The sequence below is a fragment of the Papio anubis genome, chromosome 14 (assembly GCF_008728515.1).
Source record: "Papio anubis isolate 15944 chromosome 14, Panubis1.0, whole genome shotgun sequence".
NCBI classification, from domain to species: Eukaryota; Metazoa; Chordata; class Mammalia; order Primates; family Cercopithecidae; genus Papio; species Papio anubis.
In genome coordinates, this window is record NC_044989.1 from 11,343,167 (window position 1) to 11,369,979 (window position 26,813).

Sequence of the window (26,813 nt, forward strand, 5' to 3'; positions counted from 1 at the left end):
GTTTCACTGTGTTAGCCAGGATGGTCTTGATCTCTTGACCTCGTGATCTGCCCGCCTCGGCCTCCCAAAGTGCTGGGATTACAGGCGTGAGCCACCGCGCCCAGCCGAGCCTTTTAAAAGAAATCCATTTTTCACCTGTGGGCAAACCTTTGGATGTTCTATTCTAAGGAGGGAAGAGGAGGGGAGGGGTCACTCTAAGGAGGGGCCAGGGCAAGAATGTTTTCCTTGGAATGGGCTGGAATCAGAAGGCTGCTGCTCTCATCCCCAGGGAAGGGCCCATGGTGCTGAGGGTGCAGGTGGAGGAGCGAACACTGGCCGCCCGTCTGTCCCAGGCCTGTCTGCCTGCTCACCTCCACGCAGGGGACAGGTCTGCAGGCCACATTCTTAGAATGCTCTCGGTTTTTTGTTTGTTTGTTTTTTAATTGAGACAAAGTCTCACTCTGTCGCCCAGGCTGGAGTGCAGTGGCGCATTCTTAGCTCACTGCAACCTCCGCCTCCTGGGGTCAAGCGATTCTTGTGCCTCAGCCTCCCGAGTAGTGAGGATTACAGGCGCCTGCTACCACGCCCGGCTAACTTGTAGTTTTAGTAGAGACAGGGTTTCACCATGTTGGCCAGGCTGGTTTCGAACTTCTGACCTCAGGTGATCCACTCGCCTCGGCCTCCCAAAGTGCTGGGATTACAGGTGGGAGCCACCGTGCCCGGCCTGCTCTCGGGTTTCTTTGTCTGGCTAGAAATGTTTCTTTTTAGATGAGGCTACAAAATGTGCCCCAGGCTGGAGGGCAATGGCACGATCTCAGCTCACTGCAACCTTCGCCTCCCAGGTTCAAACGATTCTCCTGCCTCAGCCTCTGAGTAGCTGGGATTACAGGCGCCCGCCACCTCGCCTGGCTAATTTTTGTACTTTTAGCAGAGATAGGGTTGCATCATGTTGGCCAGGCTAGTCTCGAATCTCCTGACTAAGGTGATCCACCTGCCTCAGCCTCCCAACGTGCTGGGATTACAGGCATGAGCCACCACACCTGGCCAATCAGCAGCTTTCTATGGCAGCTCCCCTTTTGGCAAAGCACCATGATGAGAGAACCCAAGGCAATCCTTTTCCTAACCCAAAGTTTTGAGCATGGCTGGACAAGTGAACACCATTTTTAAAAAGCAACTTAAAAAAATGCATCCTTTTCTGAAAGAAAAGGGATTAATCTTTCCAATGAATCTTTGCTTTCAGTAAAGCATACTAAGGGCCATCATTGGACATTCTAAAATTGTTCCAAATGTGTGACCTTGGACAAGTCACCCGGCCTCAATTTCCTAATGTGTAAAATGAGAACCACGTTACCTGAGTTTTAGGACTGTGATGAAGTAAAGTTACAAATGGAAAGCAAGAAAAATCTCTGCACAAAGTAGTCCTGACAGCAGCTATTGATGTTTAAAATGTTTGGGGTTTGTGTTGCTAAAGAAAATAACAAAGATGGCCAGGCGCAGTGGCTCACACCTGTAATCCCAGCACTTTTGGAGGCCGAGGCGGGTGGATCACCTGAGGTCGGGAGTTCAAGACCAGCCTGACCAACATGGAGAAACCCCGTCTCTACTGAAAATACAAAATTAGACGGGCATGGTGGCGCATGCCTGTAGTCCCAGCTACTCGGGAGGCTGAGGCAGGAGAATCGCTTGAACCCGGGAGGTGGAGGTTGTGGTGAGCCAAGATCGCGTCACTGCGTTCCAGCCTGGGTGACAGAGCGAGATCCCATGTCAAAAAAAAAAAAAAAAAAGAAAAAGAAAAAAGAAAAGAACAAAGATGTGAAGACAAAGAATGCTTTTATATCCCATGCCCCCTCCCTTCATCTGCAAAACCAAGACAATAATACTTTTGTCATTGAGCTGTTGGAAGAAAATTTCCTGGCACATAGTATATAGGAAAGAAATACTGGTTTTCTTATTCTGCCATTCATACTCTCTTTCAGTAAATAAATACACACATATATATGTATACAACATATGTCCTTACTGATTTATAAGAACATGGACCACATGTTTTTATATGCTTATATGTGGTTTATGTATGCATGAAAATATTATTTGCGTTGTAAAATATATACACACATAGTTGAAGTGAATAGATAAATTAGCTATAAACTGAAGTTTTGATATTTTTTATGTGCTCACTTGGGATACATGTTGCAACAGACAAGCTCTGTAATGGGGACCTTACCAGCTTTCTCATGTGGTTCTGGGAGAATAGGTAGAACCTGCTCTCGAAAGAATTGCAGGACTTTCTTGGCTCCCAGCGTGATGAAAACCCTGCCGTGCTCAGGAGCGCGTCTCACTTTTTGTGTGAATGCGGGCTTAGTCTCTTTAGGCCGAGTCTCTAGTGCTGTCCTTTAGAACTTCAGAGGAATGCCTTAACTTTCGGTAAAATCAGGAAATGTCTTGTCACTACTAGAAAAGGCACCAGAAAGTAATGATAATACAGATTTATAACTCTGAAAATGAGGATGTCTGAGAATTTTACATTCTGCTAGTTTAAACTTTTTTTTTTTTTTTTTGAGATGGCATCTCACCCTGTTGCCCAGACTGGAATGCAATTTTGCAATCTCAGCTCACTGCAATCACCGCCTCCTGGGCTCAAGTGATTCTCCTGCCTCAGCCTCCCGAATAGCTGAGATTACAGGTGTGCCACCACGCCCAGCTATGTTTTGTATTTTTAGTACAGATGGGGTTTCACCATGTTGGCCAGGGCAATGTCGAACTCCTGACCTCAAGTGATCTGCCTGCCTCGGCCTCCCAAAGGGCTGGGATTACAGGTGTGAGCCACCGTGCTCGGCTGTGCCAGTTTAAATTTCATAACACTACTTTTCCTGGAAGAGATTCTTTGGAGATGGGCTTTTAATTCCAGACCAGGCACTAGCTGTGTGTCTTCAGACAGGTCCAACCTTTCCAAACCTTACTTTCTTAGTTTCTTCATATGGGATAAAAGTAGGGAGAGAAGCATCTAGAAGACAGGGTTGTTGGCAGGATGAAATTAGATAATTCTTTACAGGTGTCCTTCCTTTGCTGTCGGTCTGCAGTCTACCATGAGCTTCAGCTGCTCTTCTACTGAGCTTCCTTATAATGCCTGTCATTCCCTTCTTGCCGGCCTTTCATTTATTTTTAAAATGTAACCATCCTTTTTTCAAAAAATACAAATATGCACACAGTCTAAAAAGTTAAATTATAAGCTTTAAAATGAAAAATGAAAAATGAAAATGACAAACCTATTTCTACCCCCATTCCTGCTTCCTAGAGACAACCATTTTTAAATCGACAAAATTTAAAACCATTTTTAAATTCTTTCTTTTTTTTTCTTCTTCTCTGGAATTACCTCTTTATTCCCAAGTAACAGTTGGTGTTGCCATTTATTGTTTGTGTCTAGGCCATCTTTTCATTCTTACTGTGGAATCTGAGAATTTAGCTTTCTTATACCTCTTTCCTTCTACTCCAAGAACACACTGTTAGCCGGGTGCAGTGGCTCACTCCTGTAATCCAAGTGCTTTGGGAGGCCGAGGCGGTAGAATTGCTCGAGCCCAGAAGTTTGACACCAGCCTGGGCAACCTAGCAAGACCTCTGTCCTTACCAAAAAAAGTTATCTGGGCATGGTGGCATGTTTCTATAGTCCTATCTGCCCAGGAGGCTGAAGCGGGAGGATTGCTTGAGCCCAGGAGTTGAGGCTACAGTGAGCTCTGACTGCATCACTGCACTACAGCTGGGCAACAGAGAAAGACCCTGTCTCCAAAAAAAAAAAAAAAACCCACCACACATTCTCACATGCACATAGCCAGACGTGTGCACACATGTGCATAGACCCAAACATATGTGCACACACATGCACAGCCAGACACGTGCACACATGTGCATATACCCAAACATATGTGCACACACATGCACAGCCAGACACATGTGTACATACCCAAACACATGCACACACCCATATACATACACATACACATGCCTTTCCCTTTTCTCATTCTTCCAAAATAGTTATATCAAAACTTTGTTTGAATCAGCACTCACCGTAGACTTAACAGTGTGCGTAACTCAAATTTCAGTCATTGTACATCTTATTCTTCCTGTACCTGTCAATAATATATGCCCATATTCTGATAGAACTTGTAAACTCCTTTCAACGTCATTGAACACATCAGATAATTAAATCTGTTACCCTGTTTTCTTCTTGGAGAACTCCTTCCTGGAGCCTTCTGTCCCTGCTCCAGTGTGGATCGCCTAGCTGTTCTCATCACCACCTTGTGAGTTCCCTTTCCTTCTCTCCTCTGTTGGATCCCCCATCCTGGCCCCCTGGCTTCACAATTGTTAATTTACACCACTCCCCAGTAGTTTCTTGAGAAAGGGAACTTGGGAGATAAATTGTTTTGAGATTTTGCATTTCAGAAAATGGTTTCACTCTGCTCTCACTTTGATTATTATTTTGGTTGAGTATTCTAGGTAGGAAATAATTCTCCCTCAAAATTTTCCGGGCATTATTTCATTATTTCCTAGTGTCCAGTATTGCTTTTGAGAAATCCAAAGTCTTCCTGCTTATAAGCCCTTGAATGTGACCTGTTGTGTCTTCACCTCTTTATCTCCAGGGTTCTAAAATTTCATGGGTGTGCCTCCATGTGTATCCTTTTCATTTGTTGTGCTGGGCTCTTGATGGGTCCTTTAAATCTGGAAATCTGTGGTTTTCAGCTCTGAAAAATATTCTTCGGGAATATCATTTTCTCCTTTTTCTTTTTTTTTCTTCTAGAACTCCTTCTGGGCTTCATGAATTGATCTTCCAGTTGTCTTTTTTCCCCCCACGAGCCCCCAAAGAGCTTATTTTCTAATAGAATAAAGATATTAAAAGGAAACATTAAAACGTTTTCTCTTTGTGGGTATTCGCTGTCTGATTAGTCCTTTCCTAGGTAACGTCTCAGTTGTCCCACTTTAAGACGAAAAAAAGAGAATGGTTAAATGTATAAATAGGAGCCGTATTAATGAAATGTTTCAGAGTAGCCTTCAGCGTGGCCAAGAGTAGCTATTTTTCTCTCATTTTGGAAATAATATGGTAGGAAAATGACATTGAAAACTACTGAAAAAACTTCAGCTTCATACTGTTGTCCTGTTATGCAATAACAAAATCATTTCAATTTTCTTCTCTTTTCCATTCTTTGTATCTTGGTCTTCAACTTTGCCTTGTAGCCCTTCTACTAAAGTTTACATTTCTGTTATTGTTTAAACAGTTTTTAAGAATTCCGTCTCGTTTTCTCCACGTTTACGGTTCTTGTTTTGTGGATACATTATCCCTCTGAAGATATGAACTGTGGCAGATGTGTTTCCTTTGTGGTTTTTGTTTGCTCTCTTTTGTCTCTTTGTTTCTTTTAGTGTCTACGTTTTATGTTTAAGGATTTTCTCAAAAGCCTTGTGATGCTGATGATCTTTGGATGTCTGCTTATTTTTAAGTCAGCATAGAAAGTTGCTGATTGGCTGGGTGTAGTGGCTCACACCTGTAATCCCAGCACTTTGGGAGGCTGAGGCAGGTGGATCACCTGAGTCAGGAGATTCGAGACCAGCCTGGCCAACATGATGCAAACGTGTCTCTGCTAAAAGTACAAAAATTAGCCAGGCGAGGTGGCGGGCGCCTGTAATCCCAGCTACTCGGAGGCTGAGGCAGGAGAATCCCTTGAACCTGGGAGGCGAAGGTTGCAGTGAGCCGAGATCGTGCCATTGCACTCCAGCCTGGGAAACAAGAACGAAACTGTCTCAAAAATAAATAATGAATGAATGAATGAATGAATGAATAAATAAATAAAATAACTAATAAAAGAAAGCTGCTGGTTGACTGCTGGACTTCACAGAAGGTGATTAGATATGGATCTGTTATACTGAGTACCCCCCAATTTTCAATATCTGTCTGTCCTTAAGCACTTCAGGGGAGCCAATGGGAGAAAAGAAATGAGAGAAGGGACATTGCATCATTTGAGTCAATTTTCCTGTTTTCACCCCTGCATCTCATATCTGTGTCTAGCTTTGTCCAAGAGTCCAGATTTTCTTTGGTTTAATTTGTCCTGAGTAAACTCCCAGACCTCTGCAGAGAAGGGGAAGAGGCAGCTCGGGAAGGGAGAGAGAGTCCTCCCATTCTTCAGCCCTACTTTTCACCTTGTTGCCTGGAATTCCTAAGCCTTCTCTGGGTTCTGTATGTTTGAATTGGTTTGCTTCTCAGGATGCCTCACCAAATTCAGGACTGGGCTTTAGTTGTGACTCTTTCTAAGTCTAGCCCTACTTCTCCTCTGCTTTGAATATGCTAACTTTTGTTGGCCTATCTTGTCTGCTGTGATTTTCTCTCCTGTCTCTTTGTCTTTGGGTGCTTATACCTGCACATTCCTTCATTGTCCTTTTAGTGAGGTTTTGAAGGGACTAGAGACAATGCATGTTCTCCATCTGTCCCATTTCACCAGAAGCCTCCTCTCCTTTCTTTGTCCCTGCCTTTAATAGTTGCTTATCTTCCTTGAAGCTTCTGCCCTGCACTTATTCTAGTTGAACTTCAACTCAACCTAAAAATTCTCATTCTACCCGAGTCCTCTAAAGGACACAGATTTACCAGTACCATGGGAGAAGAATAGCTCAGGTCAATGTCCCAGCCATCTGGAGCATGTTGAGATAGCTCACCGTTGCCACTTCAAACTGACCTGGGTCAGTTGGCTTCATCTGGTCAAGCCCGTGGGTGCTTCTGGGATCAGAAGGGCCAGTGGCAGTTAGGTACTGGTGCTGGGATTCGAACTGACATGGAGCTGTGTTTGAAGTTGATTTGGTGAAACATACCCACATCGGGTCACCTCCCATGAAGCCCACCAGGCAACCAGTTGCATCTCCATGTACAGAATTTCCAAGCAACGTTTTGTGCCTCACTCTTATCAAAGGTCCTATTGAAAGAGTATCCGCCCGGCCTCCTGCCTGCATGTCTTCCCTCCAGTTTTATCCCAATCATTTCTGTCTGATTGACAGGCATTTTCTTTACCATCATCAGTCTCTAGCTCTGCGGCTCCAGGGAGTGACTGTCACCTATACAATGTCTGATTTTCACCCTTGGGTTTGTGTTTGTTATTCTATCACTATGTCATCTTGTAAACCATTTACTCTTAGGCAAATGAACTTCTTTCTTTTTCTAGAGTATGTCTGTTCCCTTGGAGTTCTCCTGCCTTTGCACTCTCCTGTCCTTTCCTCAAATGCTGTTCTTAGTTTTTTTCCAAAAATATCCTACTCAACCCTCCTGGCCTGCTTGCGGTACCAGCCCCATTGACAACACAAGTTCTCACTGATTTCTCTCCACTTTTAAGTTGTAGTACTTATGGACAATAGTGCTTTTTTTTTTGTCACTTGTCATTTATAATCTGAAGTTCTTTTCCTGTGAGTGCCCAGTTTTAACTAGAAATTAGTGATCATGCACTGAATATACTGTGTCTCTCTTACTCTCCATAACGAACAATCAATTTTTCTAAGTGCCCATTTTACAGATGAGAATACCAAGGCCTGGTGATTAAATCACTTTGCGCCGGGTTGCACCTGCTCTTTACAGACTAGTACAGCCAGGCTTTTCTGCATTAAGGTGAAGGCTGTGGTTTGGCCATCATCACTGCCCTGATGGGCACTGCTTCAGATTCTGTAGTTGAAGAGCATCACACACCAGCCTTAAGAGAAACTGGTCCAGGCCTTGGAATGCAGGCGGTGGATGTGATGTGTTAGGGCATGGAAGAAATCCCACAGGCAGTTTGCAGACTTGAATAACTGCAGCAGGGGTCTAGCAAAGAGACCATGGACAGAGAGCCAGCGGTCAGGGCCAGGCCAGGGAAAGAAGGACCATCCCAAGGAAGCCTTTTGTAGGTGTTGTCTCCATGTGGCGTTTGGGAGGATTGAAGCTTTAGTGTTTGACCCTGAACTAGGCTCTTCTCTTTCTGGGTCTTTAGTTCTCCACTGGTCAAATGCAAGATTCCAGTGGGTCAAAGAGCTCCGGATGTGCCTCCATGACAGGCCTGGTCTGGCCCGAACCTTCCTCACCCAGCAGGTGTGGCTTTGCAGTCAGGGCCTGTCTGTAAGGTAGGGCCCTGCCATGGTATCTAGAGAGTCCCCACACTGTTTGGTTGTGGCCACAATGGAATAACAAAAAGAACCACAAATTTTAATACTGTTGCAATGCCTCCTCATTCTTCTTTAGTGGTATGTACTTACTGTTCTGATGTCAAATGCATCATTAGATAGGGAGTGGTATTCATTTTTTTGTTCACTATTTATTTACAGACATTAAAACTTTGATGTTTGTTTAGGGCTATAAAATAAAGGTTTAATTTTGTGAGTGTGAAAACTTTACTGGGCGGGCATGGTGTCTCATGCCTGTGGTCCCAGCACTTTGGGAGCTCTCTTGAGCCCAGGAGTTCGAGACCAGCCTGGGCAACGTGGCGAAACCCCGTCTCTACAAAGAATGCGAAAATTAGCTGAGCGTGGTGGCATGTTCCTGTAGTGCCAGCCACTTGGGGAGGCTGAGGTGGGAGGATAAGAGGTTGCAGAATCGAGATCGTGCCACTACACTCACTCCAGCCTGGGCAACAGAGTGAGATCCTGTCTCAAAAAACAAACAAACAAAAACCCCACTTTTCTATGCCTATGCCATGTTGTTTTTTGCTTCTCTCTCTCTTTCTCCATCTTTCTGTTCCCCATTCTATTTCTTTTTTTTTTTTTTTTCAGCAAGCGTTTCTGCAGGCTATGTATCTCTAGATTCAAACGTATCATTTATAAAATGGGCTTCATCATATCTCTTCCGTGGGCTACCATGTGTGTGAAGTAGGGAGCGTGCCCAGTGTCTCGCACGCAGTGGCTGGACAATGGATATTACTTTTCCTTCTTCGTTTTTATTGCCCCATCTACATCAGGCCTACATGTCCCTCCGCTGCTGGGGTCTCCTGGGTGCCAGTCAGCTGTGAGGTCAGCTGAACAGGACCTTGGGCAGGGAGGGTCTGGATGCCCCGATGTGTTCGTTCCGTCAGGGGACACGATTCTGCAGGGGCTGCATATAAAATGAGTCCGACTTAAAACTTCTTCCTGTGTGCCTTAAGCTCTGTAGACAAAGATGCTGTGGAAATAGAGGGCATTTGGGATGTTATTAGTTGGCGGCAGCTTTAAACATACCACCCTGAGTTGAGAATAATGCAGGTGTCCCCAAATGTGGCTGGCAACCCCTCAGTCACATATTAAAGTCTGCAACAGATCAAGAAAAAAGGCAGACGAGAGGACCCTGCAGCCTCTTCCGCTCTCTTGTTAGGTTACTCCGGCTGCTGACCTCTCTCTTTCAGGAGCACTTTCTTTTTGTTGGGGCTAATTCCTGAAGCAATCCTCCCACAGCTCATTTCCCCAGGCTATAAGCAGAGGCTGACCAAGGGGCCCTGCGGTCAGAACTTATTGCCACAAGCAGGAAGTGGTTAATGCCTTCCATTTACTTTTAGTTGGAAGAGGAAAGGCTGAATCTTCCTTACAATAGGGGCAGGAAATCAACGTGACTATACCAGTTATTATACTTTCCGGAGGGAAAGCAGAGCTCTTTCAGGGCACCAAGGATGACATCTTGAAGCTACTCTGCCACCAACAGAACAAGGACGAGGGGAATTTATTACACATGGCTTGAGTGAGAGTGAATGGGAGATCTCTGCTGGCTGGTGAAGCCAGTCGCAACACGGGCGTGTGTGCAGTCATTGTAGATGAAGGCAGGAAACTGCCATTCTGTGGTCATTTCAGTGCAGGCATCTGGTGCCATTTTGTAAGTCAAATGCTACTTTAAAGATGAACAGGATAGTAGACAGGAGACATACAAGGATATAGAACAGTTTGAATAATCTGATCGATTTCCTTTCATCCCTTGTAGAGTTTACAAATGTCTTTTCTCATATCTGGAAAACTCCAGCAGGTATATGGCAACAAGAAACCCTGAACGAGTTTCAAAAGTAGAGTTTCTAAAGACCACAGTCTTGATTATAATCTATTAAAAACTGGAAGTAAATAATATGAAGCTGAACTCACCCCCCCCCGTCACCATCTTGACTGTTTAAAAATTAAACACACACTCCTGTATAATTAACGGATCAAAGAGGGAATCAGAGGGAAATGATAAACTGTCTAGAAAGAAAAGAAAAGGAGAACACTTCACACTAAACCTTGTACCATAGCAAAGGAGGTGCCCGGAGGATAACATGTAGCCTTAAATGTCTTCGTTGTTAATGAAGATGAAAAACAAAGATGACAATAAAGTAACTATTTTGAAAAGTTTGAAAAAAGTACAAGTTAAACCAAAAGGAAGTAGAACGGAAATATAACAAATAGCTAAATATAATGAAATAGAAAGTAAATGGAAAACATTAAGGACATATACACATTTAAATGCCTGTTCTTGGGAAGGACTGAAAATAGAAATTTAACCATATGTATAATCAGGGAGAAATGTCGGAACAAATATCAGCATTTTCACTCAAGGGAAGCGACCATTAAAATTATTCTAAAACCATTTGCAAGAGGGTTGAGCAAAATGCTTATGTCAAGGAAAAGAAAAAACCAATAAAAATGTGTATTATAGTATGATTATAATTATGTGAATACAATCTCCCATCCCTTCCCACCTGCAAGTTGTGCAAAGATTTAAGTCTAAAACAATACATCAAAGTACATGAGTGGGAATGAAGTATTGATTCATGCTAAACAGATGAATCTTGGAGACGTTGTGCTAACATTAGCTAGAAGCCAGTCACAAAAGACCTCGTACTGAATGATTGCATTTATACAAAGTGTCCAGAATGAGCAAATCTATAGAGACAGAAAATAAATTAATCATTGCCTCCAGCTGGAGAGGTTGGAGGGTTTCAGAGTGATGGGTCTGGGGTTTCCTTTTGGGGTGATGAAAGCGTTCTAAAATTGATCTTATGATAGTTGCAAAACACTGTGAATATACAAAAAACCATTGAGTTGTCTACTTTAAGTGGTAAGGTATGTGAATTATATCTCAAGCTGCTGCAGAAAAAAAATCACAGTGATTCTCTGTGATTTTTGGGGGGATAGAAAATAAATCTCTTGGGGGATAGAAATGTCAGTGATTTTCCTCGTTTTCCCACTCCTCTGTGATTTCCACGTTTTCCAGATTTAATTCTGTATTACTTGAATCATGGAAACATTTAGTAGATTAAAAAACATTTTAAAGGAAGAATGAGAATAATCAGCCTTTTACCAGCAAAGACAATGATGGGAGACCTGCTAGCCTCTCTTTCGGGAAGGTGGGGGGAGGCCGGCTCCTCTAATCCTCAAATCTGGGAATGGTTGTGGTGGATTGCTCAGTTGCCGTCACTTACAAGAGTGTCGGAGGGCCCATTCGTCTGCAGGTCATGGAAAATGAAGCATCATTCGTCTGGGAACTCTCAGGGGCAGGACCACATCTCTGGGAAAAGTGGGAGTCCTGTGAAATCTGGGGATGGCAAAGAGGCACCTCTAGTGAAATATTCTAAGAGGTGTCAGGCTCTGCTGAGTGCTAAATTAGAGAAAGCTGTTACTTATATAACTTCCTGTAATTGCCCGGCAGTAGCTGCAGCTGAGGACAGCCGCCCTCTCTCGGTCTCTGCTGAGCGGAGGCTACACGGCCCTTCCTCCTTGCAATTGTTTCACCTTCTACCTTGCGTGGAGTCAGACTTTTGCACCGAATCTGAGATGCCATTTTAAACAGAAGACTCCATTCTCTTGAAGATGGGAAATTCTTACGCTGGACAGCTGAAGACGACACGCTTTGAAGAGGTCTTGCACAATTCCATCGAGGCATCCCTGCGGTCCAACAACCTGGTGCCCAGGCCCATCTTTTCCCAGCTGTACCTGGAAGCTGAGCAGCAGCTTGCCGCTCTAGAAGGTAGGAGATGCACATTGCTTTTATTTGTGTATTTCTTTTATTGTGCACAGTTAGTGTTAGCACCAGAACTTGAAACTGTTTTCTTTATGTAGAAGACGTTGAATCGAGCAGAAAAGAATTATTAGAAAAAGAAAATTGTGTACAAGTTCTTACTTTGGCTAAAATGTAAATAAGTTTCAGCCATAAAGTTGCAAGAAATAAAATTATTCATTGAATCAGTGGGAGAAAGGAAGAGGACAACTTGTTCTCAATCGGTTGTTACTTACGCTCTTATTAGAAGGTTTGACATTTTCACTTGGAAAAGCAAGAAATTTTGACCCTCAGCAATATATTCCTTCTCTTTGTCCTGTGATTTGTGGCTATTATCTTTGCAAAGTAATAGTAGGTACGAGAACTCTTAGAAACTTTTAAAAACCAAAAGCAAACCCTTATAAATTTAATATATGCCAGGAATAAAGAACTAAATTCTCTTCAGGCATGGGGATGACTTTTTAGAGTTTATTTAATTATGCAGAGAACGAAATGATTGTTTTTTATAGCCATGTGTTTTCGTGTCAGAAGTAACCCCTCAGCGATCCATAGTATGAGATCGCTCTGTTATGGAAGTTCTTTTTGTAAGTTGATGTCTTTGAAGTTACCTGCAGACTTCTCTTAGCTATTGAAGTGAAAAGGGGGCTATGCTTTAAAACAAAAATTAACTAACTAGAATTAAAGAAGAAAGCACTCAGTGAGCCAGGTCTTGTGCTGGGGTGGTCTTGCTGTGCGTGAGTGTGTATGTGGAAGGGGATGGTTGGGTTGGAGAGAATTGCACCTAGAGAAAAACGAGGTGTGGAGGTCTTGTCTTCAAGGGGCCCCACACTGAGCTTGTGTGAGATCTGATAGTTCCTTATTCTAGCAGGGAGGCATTTTTGTGTCATTGTTTAAAACGTCCGTTACTAAGTTCACCTTGCAAATGGCCCTTCTAAACCCCTGGAAGAACTGGATCTGGGTCTGAGAGAAACTAGACTGTGGTCAAAACCATGCATTAGGAAAACCAAGAATTCTCTGGCATTCACATCAAAAGCACCGATGTTTTCTGGCATGGGAGATGTGACTGATTTTATGGGGAGCTGAGGAATGGCTGGAGAGTATTTTATGGACTGTTTTTGGCCAGTTGAAAGACTTTGGTGGAATATGAATTACCTAGTCATCCTCTACCTCTATAGTATTGAAGAGCTTTGTGGCTAATGATGTGTTAGTAATAGTGATACTGATGGTAATGTTTATTTGAATGATACCTTAAAATCCACAAAGTGCTTTCACCTCACAAGCCGAAGTAATTGAATTCTGTGATTTGGGAGGATGGAAGGGTGGCTTGCTGGAAGCTTGAGTGACTGAGCAGCAGTTGCACACACAGCTTTGGCCAAGCTCTGAGATAAAAAGGGGACAGACAAGGGGTTGAGTAGACTCAGGGCTGCCCACAGTGGGAGAGAGGAATAGAAAGCCCTTTGAGGATTCCAAATCAGCTTTCCCTCCTGTTGAAAGATCGTGATAGTTGCTTTCTGCCCACCTTTAAGTGGGAGGCTGTGTCTGATATTCCGACAGCTCAGGGTGCCCTTATCTGCTGCTGGAGATGTGGCACTGTGCAGGGGCAGCACTGAGGCTTAAGCCTTCATTCCTCCGGCGCTGTGGTTGAAGGTTCCCTGCCAGCTGTCAGTCGGCTTGTCCAGCTCCACGTTGCTATGAAAACTGGACCAAGCCCTGTGATTTTCCCATTTGTCCAACACACAGAAGAGAGAAGTCCTCCGAGAGTTTGGCTTTCTAGTGCGGGAAAACAAGGGGGCTGAGGGGGCTGGTGGGAAGAGACAGATTCCTTTTGCTTTGCTAAATGTCACCCTAAACCAAGCACTCAGCTAGAGCCCCTGCTTCCTGCATAGTCAAACCTGGCGCAGACAGGCTTATCCAGGCCACATCTCCTTGTGTCTGTCTGTCGGGGTTTCTTATCTCATTGCTGGCCTTCCTCAGACAATGACATTAAAGATGGTTTTTATGACCGGGATGCTGGTATGCTGAACACCCCTTGATCTGTTAACATTTTATGTATTTGTGCGGGGGATTGAGCAGGAGTCTCATTACTTTGCTCTTTGAATTTGGGCTCTTAACCTACCACCTCCTATAGGGGAAAAGCCCTTTATACATTCTTGATTTTTTTTTAAAGAAGAGAGATCAACAAAACAGACACTGTCCAGCATTTTGGGATAGGTATTTATTCATTAAACAGGACATAGGTAAAATCCTGTAGTCCCACTTACTTAGAATGCCATAGAGTTTGTGCTCATGGAAAGAAAACACAATCGCATGTCAACACTGAAAGCAGCAGCCTTGTACGGAATGGAGGGAAGCGGTGCTTCAGGGCCCCTGAGTTCCTGTGTTTTGTTATTAGGATTCTGAGCTCCCAATCCAGTTGGTTTTGTCTAATGCCATTTTAGAGCTCTCGTCCTGCCAGGAGACCTGGGTAAACACGTCTGGTTTAGTCTGCTCCCGGGCAGGAATGTCCCCTCGAGCTTGTTGCTAGTGGATCTTCCCATCACAGCCCCTGCAATATCTGACGTAGACCTTTGACCTTTAATCCTGCTTTCTTACTGACTGGATTTTGAGCTCTTTCTTTGACCTTTTGAGGCTTACGACCCTCTTCTTTCATGCCTTCTGAGAGTCTGAATTCCTGTTCTTAGCAGCTTAGCAGAATCACGTGCAGGCATTCCCGGGTGTGCCCTTTGCTGCGACGGTGCGGGCCTTGGGGGCTGCTGGTTTTAGTTTTCCTGGGATTGTGTCTCCCTTATTTCACTGATAGCTGGTGTCTGTGACATCCCCTCTGAGCCTCTATGGTGCTGGCTTAGAGGCCAGAGTCGATTTTGCAGACAGAGTCTTCTGTGTCCCCAACACGGAGACCTGTTCTGCATTGCTGGAGCCTGGGGTCTGGGCATGACTCTTTACACCTTCTGCTAAAACCACGCCTGCTATTTTTAATGCCAGGAAGAAAGCATCCGAAGCAGGCTCAAGAGTGTATCTCCTTCCCCACCCCACCTCTGGGTAATCTCTTCACAGCCTTCCTACCACCTCTGTGTCCTCTAAGCCCAGGAAGACTGAGAGATCAGGAATTATTGAGTCACTTCCTGCTGTGACCTTCCCAAAGTCATGGTTCCCACCTGCTGGAAACGTTCAGCTTCTTCTGCCTCTTGTCCCACAAGCCCGTTTGAAATGGTAGCCATTGTGAGGCTGTCTTTCCAGTATGTTCTACTGTTTAAACCACATCTGGAACATCTCATGCAGCTCTGGGGGCCGTGTTTTTCCACACAGACCATCACAACTCCAGGTGACCTTAAGGTTTGTCTGGATTAACCACCTCATTTTAAAGAGGCAGGATCAGATGCACAGAGAGGTTAAGTAACTTTCCTGTGTCCACATAGGCAGTGGCCCAGGCTATTACAGAAACCTGAGTTCCCTGATTTCCAGTCCAGTCTCTTTCTACTACACATGATTTCATCATTAACCCAGGTTGCTTAGCCCTCTGGATGGATGGATGGTGTTAGAGCCAAGGTAAGTGAGGGTTTGAGACATGACAGCAAATAAACCAATACTGGAGGAGAAGACAAAGAAATAAGAAGTGGGCCAGGCGCCACCGCCTATAATCCCAGCACTTTGGGAGGCCGAGGCGGGTGGATCACCTGAGGTCAGGAGTTTGAGCCCAGCCTGACCAACATGGTGAAACTCATCTCTACTAAAAATACAAAAATTCACTGGGCATAGTAGTAGGTGCCTGTAATTCCAGCTACTTGGGAGGCTGAGGCAGGAGAATTGCTTGAACCCAGGAGGCGGAGATTACAGTGAGCTGAGATCGCACCATTTCACTCCAGCATGGGCGATAAGAACAAAAGTCCGTCTCAAAAAAAAAAAAAAAAAGAAAGAAGAAAGAAGAAGTGAAGAGTGCCTGTATCCTAGCCCAGTGTGTTAAGGATGTTCATAATGACCCTGTTCCCTGAAGAACTCTGTATGCTATTTATTAAATGATATTAAAAGATAGAGAAGTTGAGAAAGATTTTTACTCCGAATGTCTAACTTACAAGAAGTTGGTAGGATTAAACTTCAACAGCCTGGGATCCTGCCTTCTCCAGCAGTACTTAGTGAATAAGGTACGATTCTGTGTCCCCAGAGCCACTGGGCTGCCCAACACAGTCATACTTAGCTTCCTTGTGGGTGCCTGGAATACAGGGAAGAGCGAGGGCAGAGGCCCTGCCTGCTGGAGCTGAGAGTTCATTTCCCTGTAGTGACAGAGCGCAGGCTCAGGGAGTGGCGGGATTTCCATGGCCACCTCTAGGCTGTCCTGACCTGTTCAACAGTGACCATTCCTTCTGAAATATTATTTCCCTTAAAAAAAGCTTCCTACATCACTTCTCAGCCTTTTGGTTAAGATCAAGTGTAGTATCTGTTCTTATCAGTTTAAAAAAAGCGTCCTACATCCCTACCGTACCTGACCCTGTTCTAGAATGGCTATTTGTATGTGTGTGTGTGTTTGTGTGTCTAGTAATGTTTACATGCATTCTTCCCTTGGGGATATATATATATATTTTTTTAAGATGGAGTTTTTGGTCTTGTTGCCCAGTCTGGAGTGCAGTGGCGTAATCTCGGCTCACTGCAACCTCCGCCTCCCAGGTACAAGTGATTCTCCTGCCTCAGCCTCCTGAGTAGCTGGGATTACAGGCACGCACCACCATGCCCAACTAATTTTTTGTATTTTCAGTAGAGACAGGGTTTCATCATGTTGGCCAGGCTAGTTTCGAACTCCCGACCTCAGGTGATGCATCTGCCTCGGCCTCCCAAAGTGCTGGGATTACAGGCTTGAGCCACCGCGCCTGGCCTACAGCACCCAGTATTCCCAGGCAGTCTCTCATCCAAGTACTAACTAGGCCCGACCCTGCTTAGCTTCTGAGATCAGACAAGATCAGGTGCGTTCAGGGTGGTATGGCCATAGACAATGTGCAGTTTGACAGCTCTCTTGTATTGTGTGAAGCTGTTCATACTACCTACATTTTGTCTCCCAAATGAAGCAGTGCAGGTTAGGGGCGAGAGCATCAGCGTTGGCATCACACATGGCTGGAAATACGCAGGCCAGGCCTCTTAGCACATAGTGGAGTAGCCGTGGGCCAGTTGCTGGATCTCTTTGAGCCTCCGTTTCCTTTTTTGTAAAATGGTCTTCCTATGACACTATGAACCCTCTACACAAATATCTTTGGAATGCTACTATGTCCAGGCATTGCGCTCAGTCCTTGTCAGCCAGTTCTTCACATATTAAACGTCTAGTGTATGTGCAGCTGTGGCAGATGGAAGAGAAGTGAACTTGAATTTGGAGTCATGAGGTCCAGGTCTGTGTGCAGTGTGACCTTGGGCGAGTCATCCAACCTGAGCAAGCCTCAGCTTTTCCCCCTAGTAAAGAAGGTTGATAAAACCCGACTGACAGAGTGTTTGTAAGGACAAGTTAATTCCGAACTAGCTAGACTTGCTGAGTGCTTGTTAAGGATGGGTGGAACCCATTCTGGATTAGTCCTGTGGGGCCTGGGCTTGTTAAGCCTGAGAATCCAGGCAGAGAAAAGGCCCTGGGGGAAGCTCTGAGGCCGGACAGCAGCTGCCTTGCTCATCACTCTTCTTCTCCCATCTAGGTGGTAGCCGAGTGGACAATGAGGAAGAGGAAGAAGAGGGAGAAGGAGGGCTGGAAACAAACAGCCCCCCAAACCCTTTCCAGCTGCACCCTCCGCCTGAAGGATGCTGCACCACAGATGGTGAGCCTCTGCCAGCCCCTGGCCAGGCAGTGCCTGCTATGCTGCCTGGAGGCAGTGGCCAGGCCGGTAACTGAGCCTGTGACTGTGCTGCAGGGGTCCTCTTTGGTCTCCCTCTTTGCTTTCCCTGAGGTGTGAGCCATGCCTGTGGGCCCCCAGCAGGTGCTGGCCCAGCCTGCCCTCCTGAAGCGGGAGCTCCAGAGACACCATGCTGGGATGCTAAGGCAGGCCTCTGTGCTGCTCTTTGGACAGCCTCAACTTTACCAGTGGCTTGGGAGCCAGACATTCATTTTTCTGTGTTGGTTGCTTGGAACCTAGAGTACATTTTCCCTACTCAGGCCTGTTTGCACAGGATATTGAACTCAGAAGTGATTAGGAAGAATAATCTTTACTTTCTTTCCTTTCCTTTCCTTTCCTTTCCCCTCCCCTCCCCTCCCCTCCCCTCCCCTCCCCTCCTCTCCTTTCCTTTCTTTCCTTTCTTTCTTTTTTGACAGAATCTTACTCTGTTGCCCAGGCTGGAATGCAGTGGTACAATCTCAGATCACTGCAGCCTCCGCCTCCTGGCTTCAAGCAATTCTCCTGCCTCAGCCTCCCAAGTAGCTGGGATTATAGGCACACGCCACCATGCCTGGCTAATTTTTGTATTTTTAGTAGAGATGGGGTTTCACCATGTTGACCAGGCTGGTCTCAAACTCCTGACCTCAGGTGATCCAACTGCCTCAGCCTCCCAAAGTGCTGGGATTACAGGCGTGAGCCACCATGCTTGTCTGGAATAATCTTTCATACCCATCAGTATGTCAGTGTTGAACAGGCGGATACACATAATCTCAGGGACCCTGTTCAGTCAGTAATGGTACAGTTTCACTGTTGAGGAACAGAAGCCTGGAGATGCTGGGCGGGTGGCAGCTTAGCCCTGTGCTGAGAGCTTGTGCTGTGCACTCAGAGAGGCGTGGGGCAGACCCCTGACTCTGACACCCATGTGCCACACAACCTCTTTGCTAGTGAGTTCATCTGTCCTGACACCATGCCAGTCAAGCAGGGAGGCCAGTTAGCAGCGAGAACATCACTTTGGGCATCAGACACAACTGAAACATGCAGGCCGTGCTGCTTAGCAGATAGTTGAGTAGCTGCGTTCCAATCTCTGCATCTCTCTGAGCCTCCGCTTCCTTATTTGTAAAAGGGTTTACATAGGACACTGTGGTACCCCATACAAATATTTTTGGAATGCCTACAATGTCCAGGCATTGTGCTCAGTCCTTAGTTATTTAAGATAACTAACTGGTTATTATTAAATTAAGCAGTAATTGAAGTAATTATTGAACTCTTTGCTCTGGATATATGGAGATAAATGGGATGAGAGATCCCTGTTTGATGGGAGCTATACAGGGAAGTGGACACTTTGCACGCAGTTGGGAGCAAGCAGGGGTGCATGGAGCAGAGGAGGGGCTCTAACGCAGGTAGAGAGTTTTGGGAAGGCTTCCTGGAGGAGGTGGCCCTTTGGGTTTTGGAGGATTAGTACGAGTCAGCCAGGAGACTGTGGAGGGCTTGGAGGAAGCTGGGAAGTTCCAGACAGAGGGAACAGCATGTGCAAAGGCTTAGTCGGGTGAAATTACAGCTCATTTGGGGGAACTGCTAAGATTATTTACGTAGGGGCCTGAGGTGTGGCAGAGCCAGGCTTGGAAGAGTGATGAGACTTGGTGTGAAGGCCCCATGTGTTCTGTCTTGGGGTCTGGACTTGACTCTGAGCATGATGACTGGGAGGGGAGGGACTCGGCCCTTGCTGGGCTGCTCTTCCAGGCAAGGGGAAGGCAATATGGTGGCTCTTAGTGAGGTAGGACTTCTAGTGTCTAAGTATTTAAAAGGCCACTGAATTAAATGGTAAGAGGTAAACTCTTCAGCCAGGCATGGTGGCGCAAATAGTCAAGTCCCAGCTACCGGGAGGCTGAGGCAGGAGGATTGCTTGAGCCCAGACTTCGAGGCCAGCCTGGGCAACATAGCAAGACCCTATCTCTTAAAAAAAAAAAAACATTAAGAAGTAAACTCTCCAATGGTCATTATATTTTCACATAATTTCCAAATAAATACAGTAAACACGGTGACTACTCATAGCCTACATCCCTCCAGCTCTTCAGAAAGCATGGACCACACCAGGCTGGGAGGGACCTAGGTCGGAGAGTTAGGGGACCTCTGGGGATTGACGTTGACCTCAGGGAATTGACCTCCCTTCCCCAAGCCAATGCAAGGAACTGCCCTGTGTTAGTCCATTTTCACACTGCTGATAAAGACATACCCAAGATTGGGCAATTTTCAAAAGAAAGTGGTTTCTTAGACCTACCGTTCCACGTAGCTGGGGAGGCCTCACAATCATGGTGGAAGGTGAAAGGCACATCACATGGCAGCAGACAAGACAAGAGAGCTTGTGTGGGGAAACTCGTCACTATCACGAGAATAGCGTGGGAAAGGCCCACCCCCATGATTCGATTACCTCCCACTGGATCCCTCCCACAATATGTGGGAATTGTGGGAGTTACAGTTTAAGATGAGATGGGGGTGGGGGCACAGCCAGACTATATCGTGCTCCAAACCTAGGAGTCAGCTTGGCCTCCCTTCCTGGTCCACCTCTCTGTAGCTTGCAGCAAATCACCCAACCTCTCTGAGCCTCAGTTTCCCTATCTTCAAAATGGGAACAGCCACACTTTGCTGCAGGTGATGAGATGAGAGCTTTGCAGAGCCTGCCTCACCAGTGCCTGGCATGTGGTGGTCCTGGCCCCACGCCTGCCAGTGTCTCCCTCACAGGTGTTGCTTTCTCCTGCCCCCGCCCAGCGGCACGTGGGAAACCGTGGAGCAAATGCTCGGTGAGTGGGGAAGCCCTGCACGCAGGAGCAAAGTCTTCATGATGTCCTGTAGCGCTCTGCTGGGAAGGCCTTGGCTCATCGGGGCTCCCAGAGAGGTCTCAGTCGGGAGCTAAAGCTACACAGAGCACAGGAGATGGAGCTGGGTGTACCCTTACCTGGGACAAGACCCTGGAAAAGGCTTATCCAAATTAATCTCAGCTGGCTCTTTCTTTTACCTTTCCCCCCAAATATTTGTAGAGATGTGTTATTTGAATAGGAAATTTACAAACTCTAAAACGCAAAAGGTTCCGAAGGGCATGGAATGAGAATCTCCGTGCTCTCGGCCTGCTCTGTGCCTGTGTCCTGGCCACGAGTCCTCCTCACCGCCCCCTAGAGGAAACCGACGCTATCAGATTCTCAGCCTTCGTTTTTCATGATGGCCTCTTTCTCAGCCCCAAAAAATGCAGCATGTAAGAAACATCAGAGGACCCTCAGTTTCTTAAGGATTTATCTTGTATATGTTTCCATTTGCCGTCATGTGTTTAAAATTTCTTCCTGTTGAGCTTCATTTGCACATTAATGTGCATTACATGGTGGCACCAATAGACAAATAATGTGTGATCTGTGTCGTGGATAACTATGATTTTATATATGTGTGTGTATATATGTGTGTGTGTGTGTGTGTGTGTGTGTGTGTATATATATATATATATAGGGAGAGAGAGAGAGATGGAGTCTCACTTTGTTGCTTAGGCTGGAGTGCAGGGGCACAATCTTGGCTTACTGCAACCTCCGCCTCCCGGGTTCAAATGATTCTCCTGCCTCAGCCTCACGAGTAGCTGGGATTGCAGGTGCGTGCCACCACGCCTGGCTAATTTTTGTATTTTTAGTAGATGGGGTTTCACCACATTGGCCAGGCTGGTCTTGAACTCCTGACCTCAAGTGATCCTCCTGCCTTGGCTTCCCAAAGTGCTGGGATTACAGGCGTGAGCTACCATGTCCGGCCAACTAAGATTATAGTTTTATCTCTCAGGATTAATTTTGAGGTCAAGCACACCCAGAGATAAGGGTTTCTCCTGAGCAGACCCAGAGCGTTTCCTCCCTTTGCCCCTGTGACCCCGCTTCTGGGAAGCCCTGGGCAGTGTGTGAGCCCTGTCCACCCCTCCTAGGGTTCTGCCAGGCCGGGAAGGACCTGCGCCTCGTCTCCATTTCCAATGAGCCCATTGACGTCCCTGCGGGCTTTCTCCTCGTGGGGGCCAAGTCCCCCAGCCTACCGGACCATCTCCTGGTGTGCGCCGTTGACAAGAGGTTCTTGCCGGATGACAATGGCCACAATGCTCTTCTTGGTAAGTTCTGCTTTGTCCTCCTCTGTGGCTCTTTCTGCACTGGGGTAGAGCAAGGTCAAGGGAGGTCACAGCGGGGGGTGGTGGCAACAGAGGGACCATCTTTGGGACCCCAGGTGCAGCATGCAGCCCTGTTTATGTTTTTTGGTAGAAGAGTTCTTTGTGGAATGGAATGCAAATGAGATGCATTTACAGTATGACTGCATCCCGGCAGAAAGCTCACCATTTAGCATTCATTTTTCATACATTTATTCTTCAGACATCCCTAAGTGCCCGCTTGTGTCAGGAATGGGTGACAAACCCTGTCCTAGACAGTCTCAGAAATAGCCTACAGAGGCAGAGGAGAATGAGGCTGAGTGTGTTGCTGCCTCCAGAATGTTCTGTCCTGAAGGACTGCCAGGCACCCTGTATCTGTTTTCCCCTTTGGTTTATCACTCATCTCTCAAGACATGGTCTGTTTGCTTGTTTGCTTGTTTGTTTATTTATTTATTTTGAGATGGACTCTCTCTCTGTTGCCCAGGCTGGATTGCACTGGCACTATCTCAGTTCACTGCAACCCCCACCTCCTGGGTTCAAGCGATTCTCATGCCTCAGCCATCCAAATAGCTGGGATTACAGGAGCGCGCCACCACACCTGGCTAATTTTTGTATTTTTAGTAGAGATGGGGTTTCATCATGTTGTCCGGGCTGGTCTCAAACTCCTGGCCTCAAGTGATCTGCCCACCTTGGCCTCCCAAAGTGCTGGGATTACAAGCAGGAGCCACCATGCCCAGCCAAGAGGTGGTCCTTATTATCCCAGTTTTATAGGTGGGCTTGTATCTGTTAACTTGCCCAAGGTCGCATGAGTAAAGGGGACAGAGCCAGGATTCAAACTCAAGTCCTCCTGGCTCCAGATTCTAGCTGGTACCATCCCACAGTCAAGGTCAACATGGGGTCAAGATGGGGGAGCCGCTGCTTTCCCTTCCAGCCCTGGACACCACTAGCCTTTGATCTTTCCAACAACCGTTGGCCCACTAAGGCTCTGAGTGCAGAGCTGGGGCCAGGCCTTGCCAAGCCTGGCTGCCTTTGCTCATATGATATAATTGAGTTCTTACTGTGTGCCAGGCCATCACTCAGCAGTCTCCCCCATTGTGGAGTAAAATCTAGGGACACCAAGGTGTGGACTGAGAGCCCAGGGATCTGGGTTCCTGTCCTGCATCTGCCCACAGGTCCCTCTGTGGCCCCCTGGGCTTCTGTGTCCTCATCCATGAAGCGGAGAGGTGACTTCCACATGTGCCCTGGCCCTTTGGCTGTTCTCATCCTGTGACTGTGGCTCCAGCCCCCTCCATCTGGCCTGGCATCTTCTTTGGAGGCAATCTGGGCAGGAGGCAGGATTGGTAATGATCCACTTCAGATATAGCCTCAGGAACAGTCTTCATGCAGAGCAAGTTTGATTGTGAGAATTTATGGGAAAAACTTCTAGATTGAAAACCCCCACAATTTCTTACATATTTTCCATGGGTATAGACATTGAAGCCTCCAGTTTTGCACTTGATACGGCCCCAAAAGCTGGGAGGATAAACTCACTCCATGGGTAGTTATTGAGCACACTTTATGTCTGAGGAGCTGTGCAAAGGATGAAAATGGAGAAGGGAGAAGAAATGAGATGGCTCCTACCACAAAGGCGCTGGGGACACACACGTGTGTGAACTCCGACACAAGGCAGGTGAATGCTCGCTGGAGGGACACCACCACTAGACAGTGACGAAGGAGAGAAAACATTTTGGCCAACTCTCTTGAGGCAGGCTCATGGACTCGCTGTAACCAGTTCTCTAAAACAGAATCATCCCAGAAAACCCACTCTAGCAAAGAAGCTGATGGAATCATTCAATGACAGACTGAACGCTTACCACAGTCGCCCAGGATGAAAGTGAGTCCGGGAGGCCGTGCCTGGTGGCCGCCTTAGCGTTTGATCTGGCAGTGGCCGGGGATTCGTCTGGATTCCACCACTTTGTGACTGTAAAGGAATTGCCAGGGCAGTAAATCAAGGAGGCTCTGCCTCTTGGCCTGCAGAGACGAGGATCTTTCAGTTCCTTCACCACCAGCTCAGTAACAGAGCCAGCTCATCGAAGAGAGGAAGTAGGAGCTTTGTTAATTGCTTGCCAAAAGCCATCTGAAATGGGTGACAAGGCCTGGTTGGTAATAACCATCGCTTTCTTCTTTTAATAAAATAACTTTATGCTCTCAGCTTGCATACTTAACACTGTTTAGGTTTCCTGCAATTAAGTCTGATGGCTACACAGGACAAGGTGGCGCCCTCCAGCCCTGCAGTGGCAGAGCTCAGTGCTTTTTAGTGATCTATAAAATACAGGCTGGGGAATACCTTAGAGGAAGCAGCAGTATTAGGAGACTTGTTTTAGTGACTTTTAATCAACTCAGGTATTTTATCTGAAAAAGCTGAAAGATTAAAATCTAGGTGTTTGTTTCAGTTTATTGCCCGGTAATTTATCTAAATGAGTTGACAGCTCAGACATAAAGAAGGAAAACATATCCCACTAGATTGTTTTTTTCTTAGATGGGAGTAAATGAGTCCTTTGTTCATTCAGCAGGCAAAGAATTCAGCATGCATTTACTGAGTATATAACCTGAAATGAAAGCCTGGACCTTCAGTTACGTCTGGGGGCAGGGTGGGGGGACGCAGGCACACCAAGAATCAGCCTAGAAATCCACAACAAACAACTCTGTCAATAAATCTTACAATACATCCTTGTGCAACATGGTCTACAGACAGGGTAAGGTGCTCCGGGAATCAGAGGGGCCCAGTGAGGATGGGAATGGGAGGATGTGGTATCTGAGTTGAGCCCTGAAAAATGAGTAGAATTTTGCCAATTGGAGAATAACAGCAACAGAAACCAAACACTAAGAGCAGTTGGCACTTTTTGAGCATTTATCATGTGCCAGAAACTGCACGAAATAAGTTAAAATAGCCAATGTGGTGGGTCTGTTATTATCTAGAGTTATATACAGACATGAAAGCACAGAGAGGCTAACTGACTTGCTCAGGGCCACCCCGCTGTTTGAACCCCGACGGTCTGGCCCTGATGCCCAGGTCCTGGAGGATGAAGGGCGTCTCAGCAGAGGGAACTCCCTGTGCGTGACAGCATGGCACGCTGGAGAAGTGGCTGGAGTGCTCTGTGGCTGGAGCGGAGGCTGGTAGAGAGCGCGGCAGGGTGGGATGCCCAGCTGGGTTCTGCTCGGAAAAGGAGCTGTTTTCAAACTACAGAAGCACAGAGTCTCATGGTATGAGGTGATCTAGCCTTCTTTCACGGTTACCAACGCATGGCCAATCTTGTTTCGTTGATAATGTGCCCCTCTTCTCCCTTTCTGGGATGATTTTGAAACAAATCCCAGACATTGTATCATTTCATCTGTAAATTTCCACACGGCATTATCTCTAAAAGATATTGGGGCCAGGTGCGGTGGCTCACGCCTGTCATCCCAGCACTTTAGGAGGCCGAGGGGGTGGATCACCTGAGGCCAGGAGTTCGAGACCAGCCTGGCCAACATGGTGAAACCCCGTCTCTACTACAAATACAAAAATTAGTCGGGCGTGATGGCAGGCACCTGTAATCACAGCTACTCGGGAGGCTGAGACAGGAAAATCATTTGAACCTGGGAGGCGGAGGTTGCAGAGATCAAGCCATTGCACTCCAGTCTAGGCAACAAGAGTGAAACTCCATTTAAAAACAAAACAAAACAAAACAAAAAAACAGCTTTTCATTAGAAACCCAATACCATTATCATATCTAAAAGATTTAACAGTTATTTAATATTATCAAATATTCAGTGTGTTCAAATTGTATCTTACAGTTTTTTTTAAAGCAATTGGTGCATTTATATCAAGATCCAGACAGGGGTCTTCTAAAGCATTTGGTTGCTGTGTCTCAAATTTTTCTTAATGTGTAGGTCCTTCCTCCCTCGTTTTACCCTTATAATTGATATTTTAAAGGATATTTAGAGTGTTAGATGTTAAATTTAGATGACTGTGTTTTAATTTGTGTTTTAAGAAGATCGCTTAGAAGTCAGACACACAACTGATTTTTATGCAAAGGGAGAAACTGAGGCAGAAGAACTAGTTATAAACTTACTGCAGGATTCTAGAGGAGTACGATGGCCTGAGAGTTTCATGTTTCAAACCTCACAACATCATACTATTTACCACCCCTGAGTGCTTCATCTTCCCCAGGAACACCTGGGACCCCTGCCCCACTTCCTGTCTCACCTGGAATCCTGGTACGGCTCCTTAGGCTTCCCCAACACAAGGGGGCCATTTCTACACTTGAGCTGGGATTTGGCCAAAATACCAAGGCAGGGGCTCTGGGCGCATATATATATATACAGACACACGCATATATATATATATAAAACCTTGTTTTACTTTGCCCATGGTCTTTTCCTTTCTCCATCCAGGTTGGGATTTAAAATAATATTTCCCAGATTCTGTTTTTTCTTTTTTCAATTAATATGGCACAATGAGCCAAAGATGATCTTATTTTTGTCCCAAGTAACTGTTATGTTCAGGCACGGGGAGGGTGGTCATTAGTTGCTAGGTGTAGTGTGTGCTCGTCTGAGCTCGTGGGCTTTCAAGGCTCATTATTTGGAAGGAACAGAGAGTTGCTGTTCAGGCCCAATTTAAATCCCACTTGCCAGGATGTCTTCCTGGAATTGCCTTCCTAAATTACTCCTGCTGTTTCCCCATTCTTCCCCATAGCACACTGTGCTGGAACAGCCAGTCCCATCTTGGCAGAGAAGTACTTCCTGCCTTGGGGCTACAGGTTTGCCATCTATAAAGGGGATAAAGATGTACGCGGTACCTGACTGCGGTTTTGAGGATAACTCAGCTCTTTATATGATGATT

At 46.0% G+C, this 26,813-nt stretch overlaps 1 protein-coding gene, 1 non-coding gene and 1 pseudogene across 8 annotated transcripts in view; 2 read left to right on the forward strand and 1 right to left on the reverse strand.

The window, feature by feature from the left end:
* Positions 1–26,813, forward strand: part of GREB1 (growth regulating estrogen receptor binding 1) — a 131,295-nt gene that overhangs the window by 33,088 nt on the left and 71,394 nt on the right. For all 7 annotated transcript variants that reach the window (XM_009183691.4, XM_021924583.2, XM_021924580.2 and 4 more), the window contains exons 2-4: positions 11,612–11,929; positions 17,623–17,742; positions 21,743–21,919. In XM_009183691.4, coding sequence (XP_009181955.2) covers positions 11,773–11,929; positions 17,623–17,742; positions 21,743–21,919 — 454 coding nt within the window. In that variant the 5' untranslated portion in view covers positions 11,612–11,772. The remainder of the gene's footprint in view (positions 1–11,611; positions 11,930–17,622; positions 17,743–21,742; positions 21,920–26,813) is intronic.
* Positions 16,353–16,527, forward strand: LOC116270465 (annotated as a pseudogene).
* Positions 16,821–16,939, reverse strand: LOC116270373. Its single transcript, XR_004178420.1, has one exon. It is a non-coding gene; the product is annotated as a 5S ribosomal RNA (ribosomal RNA).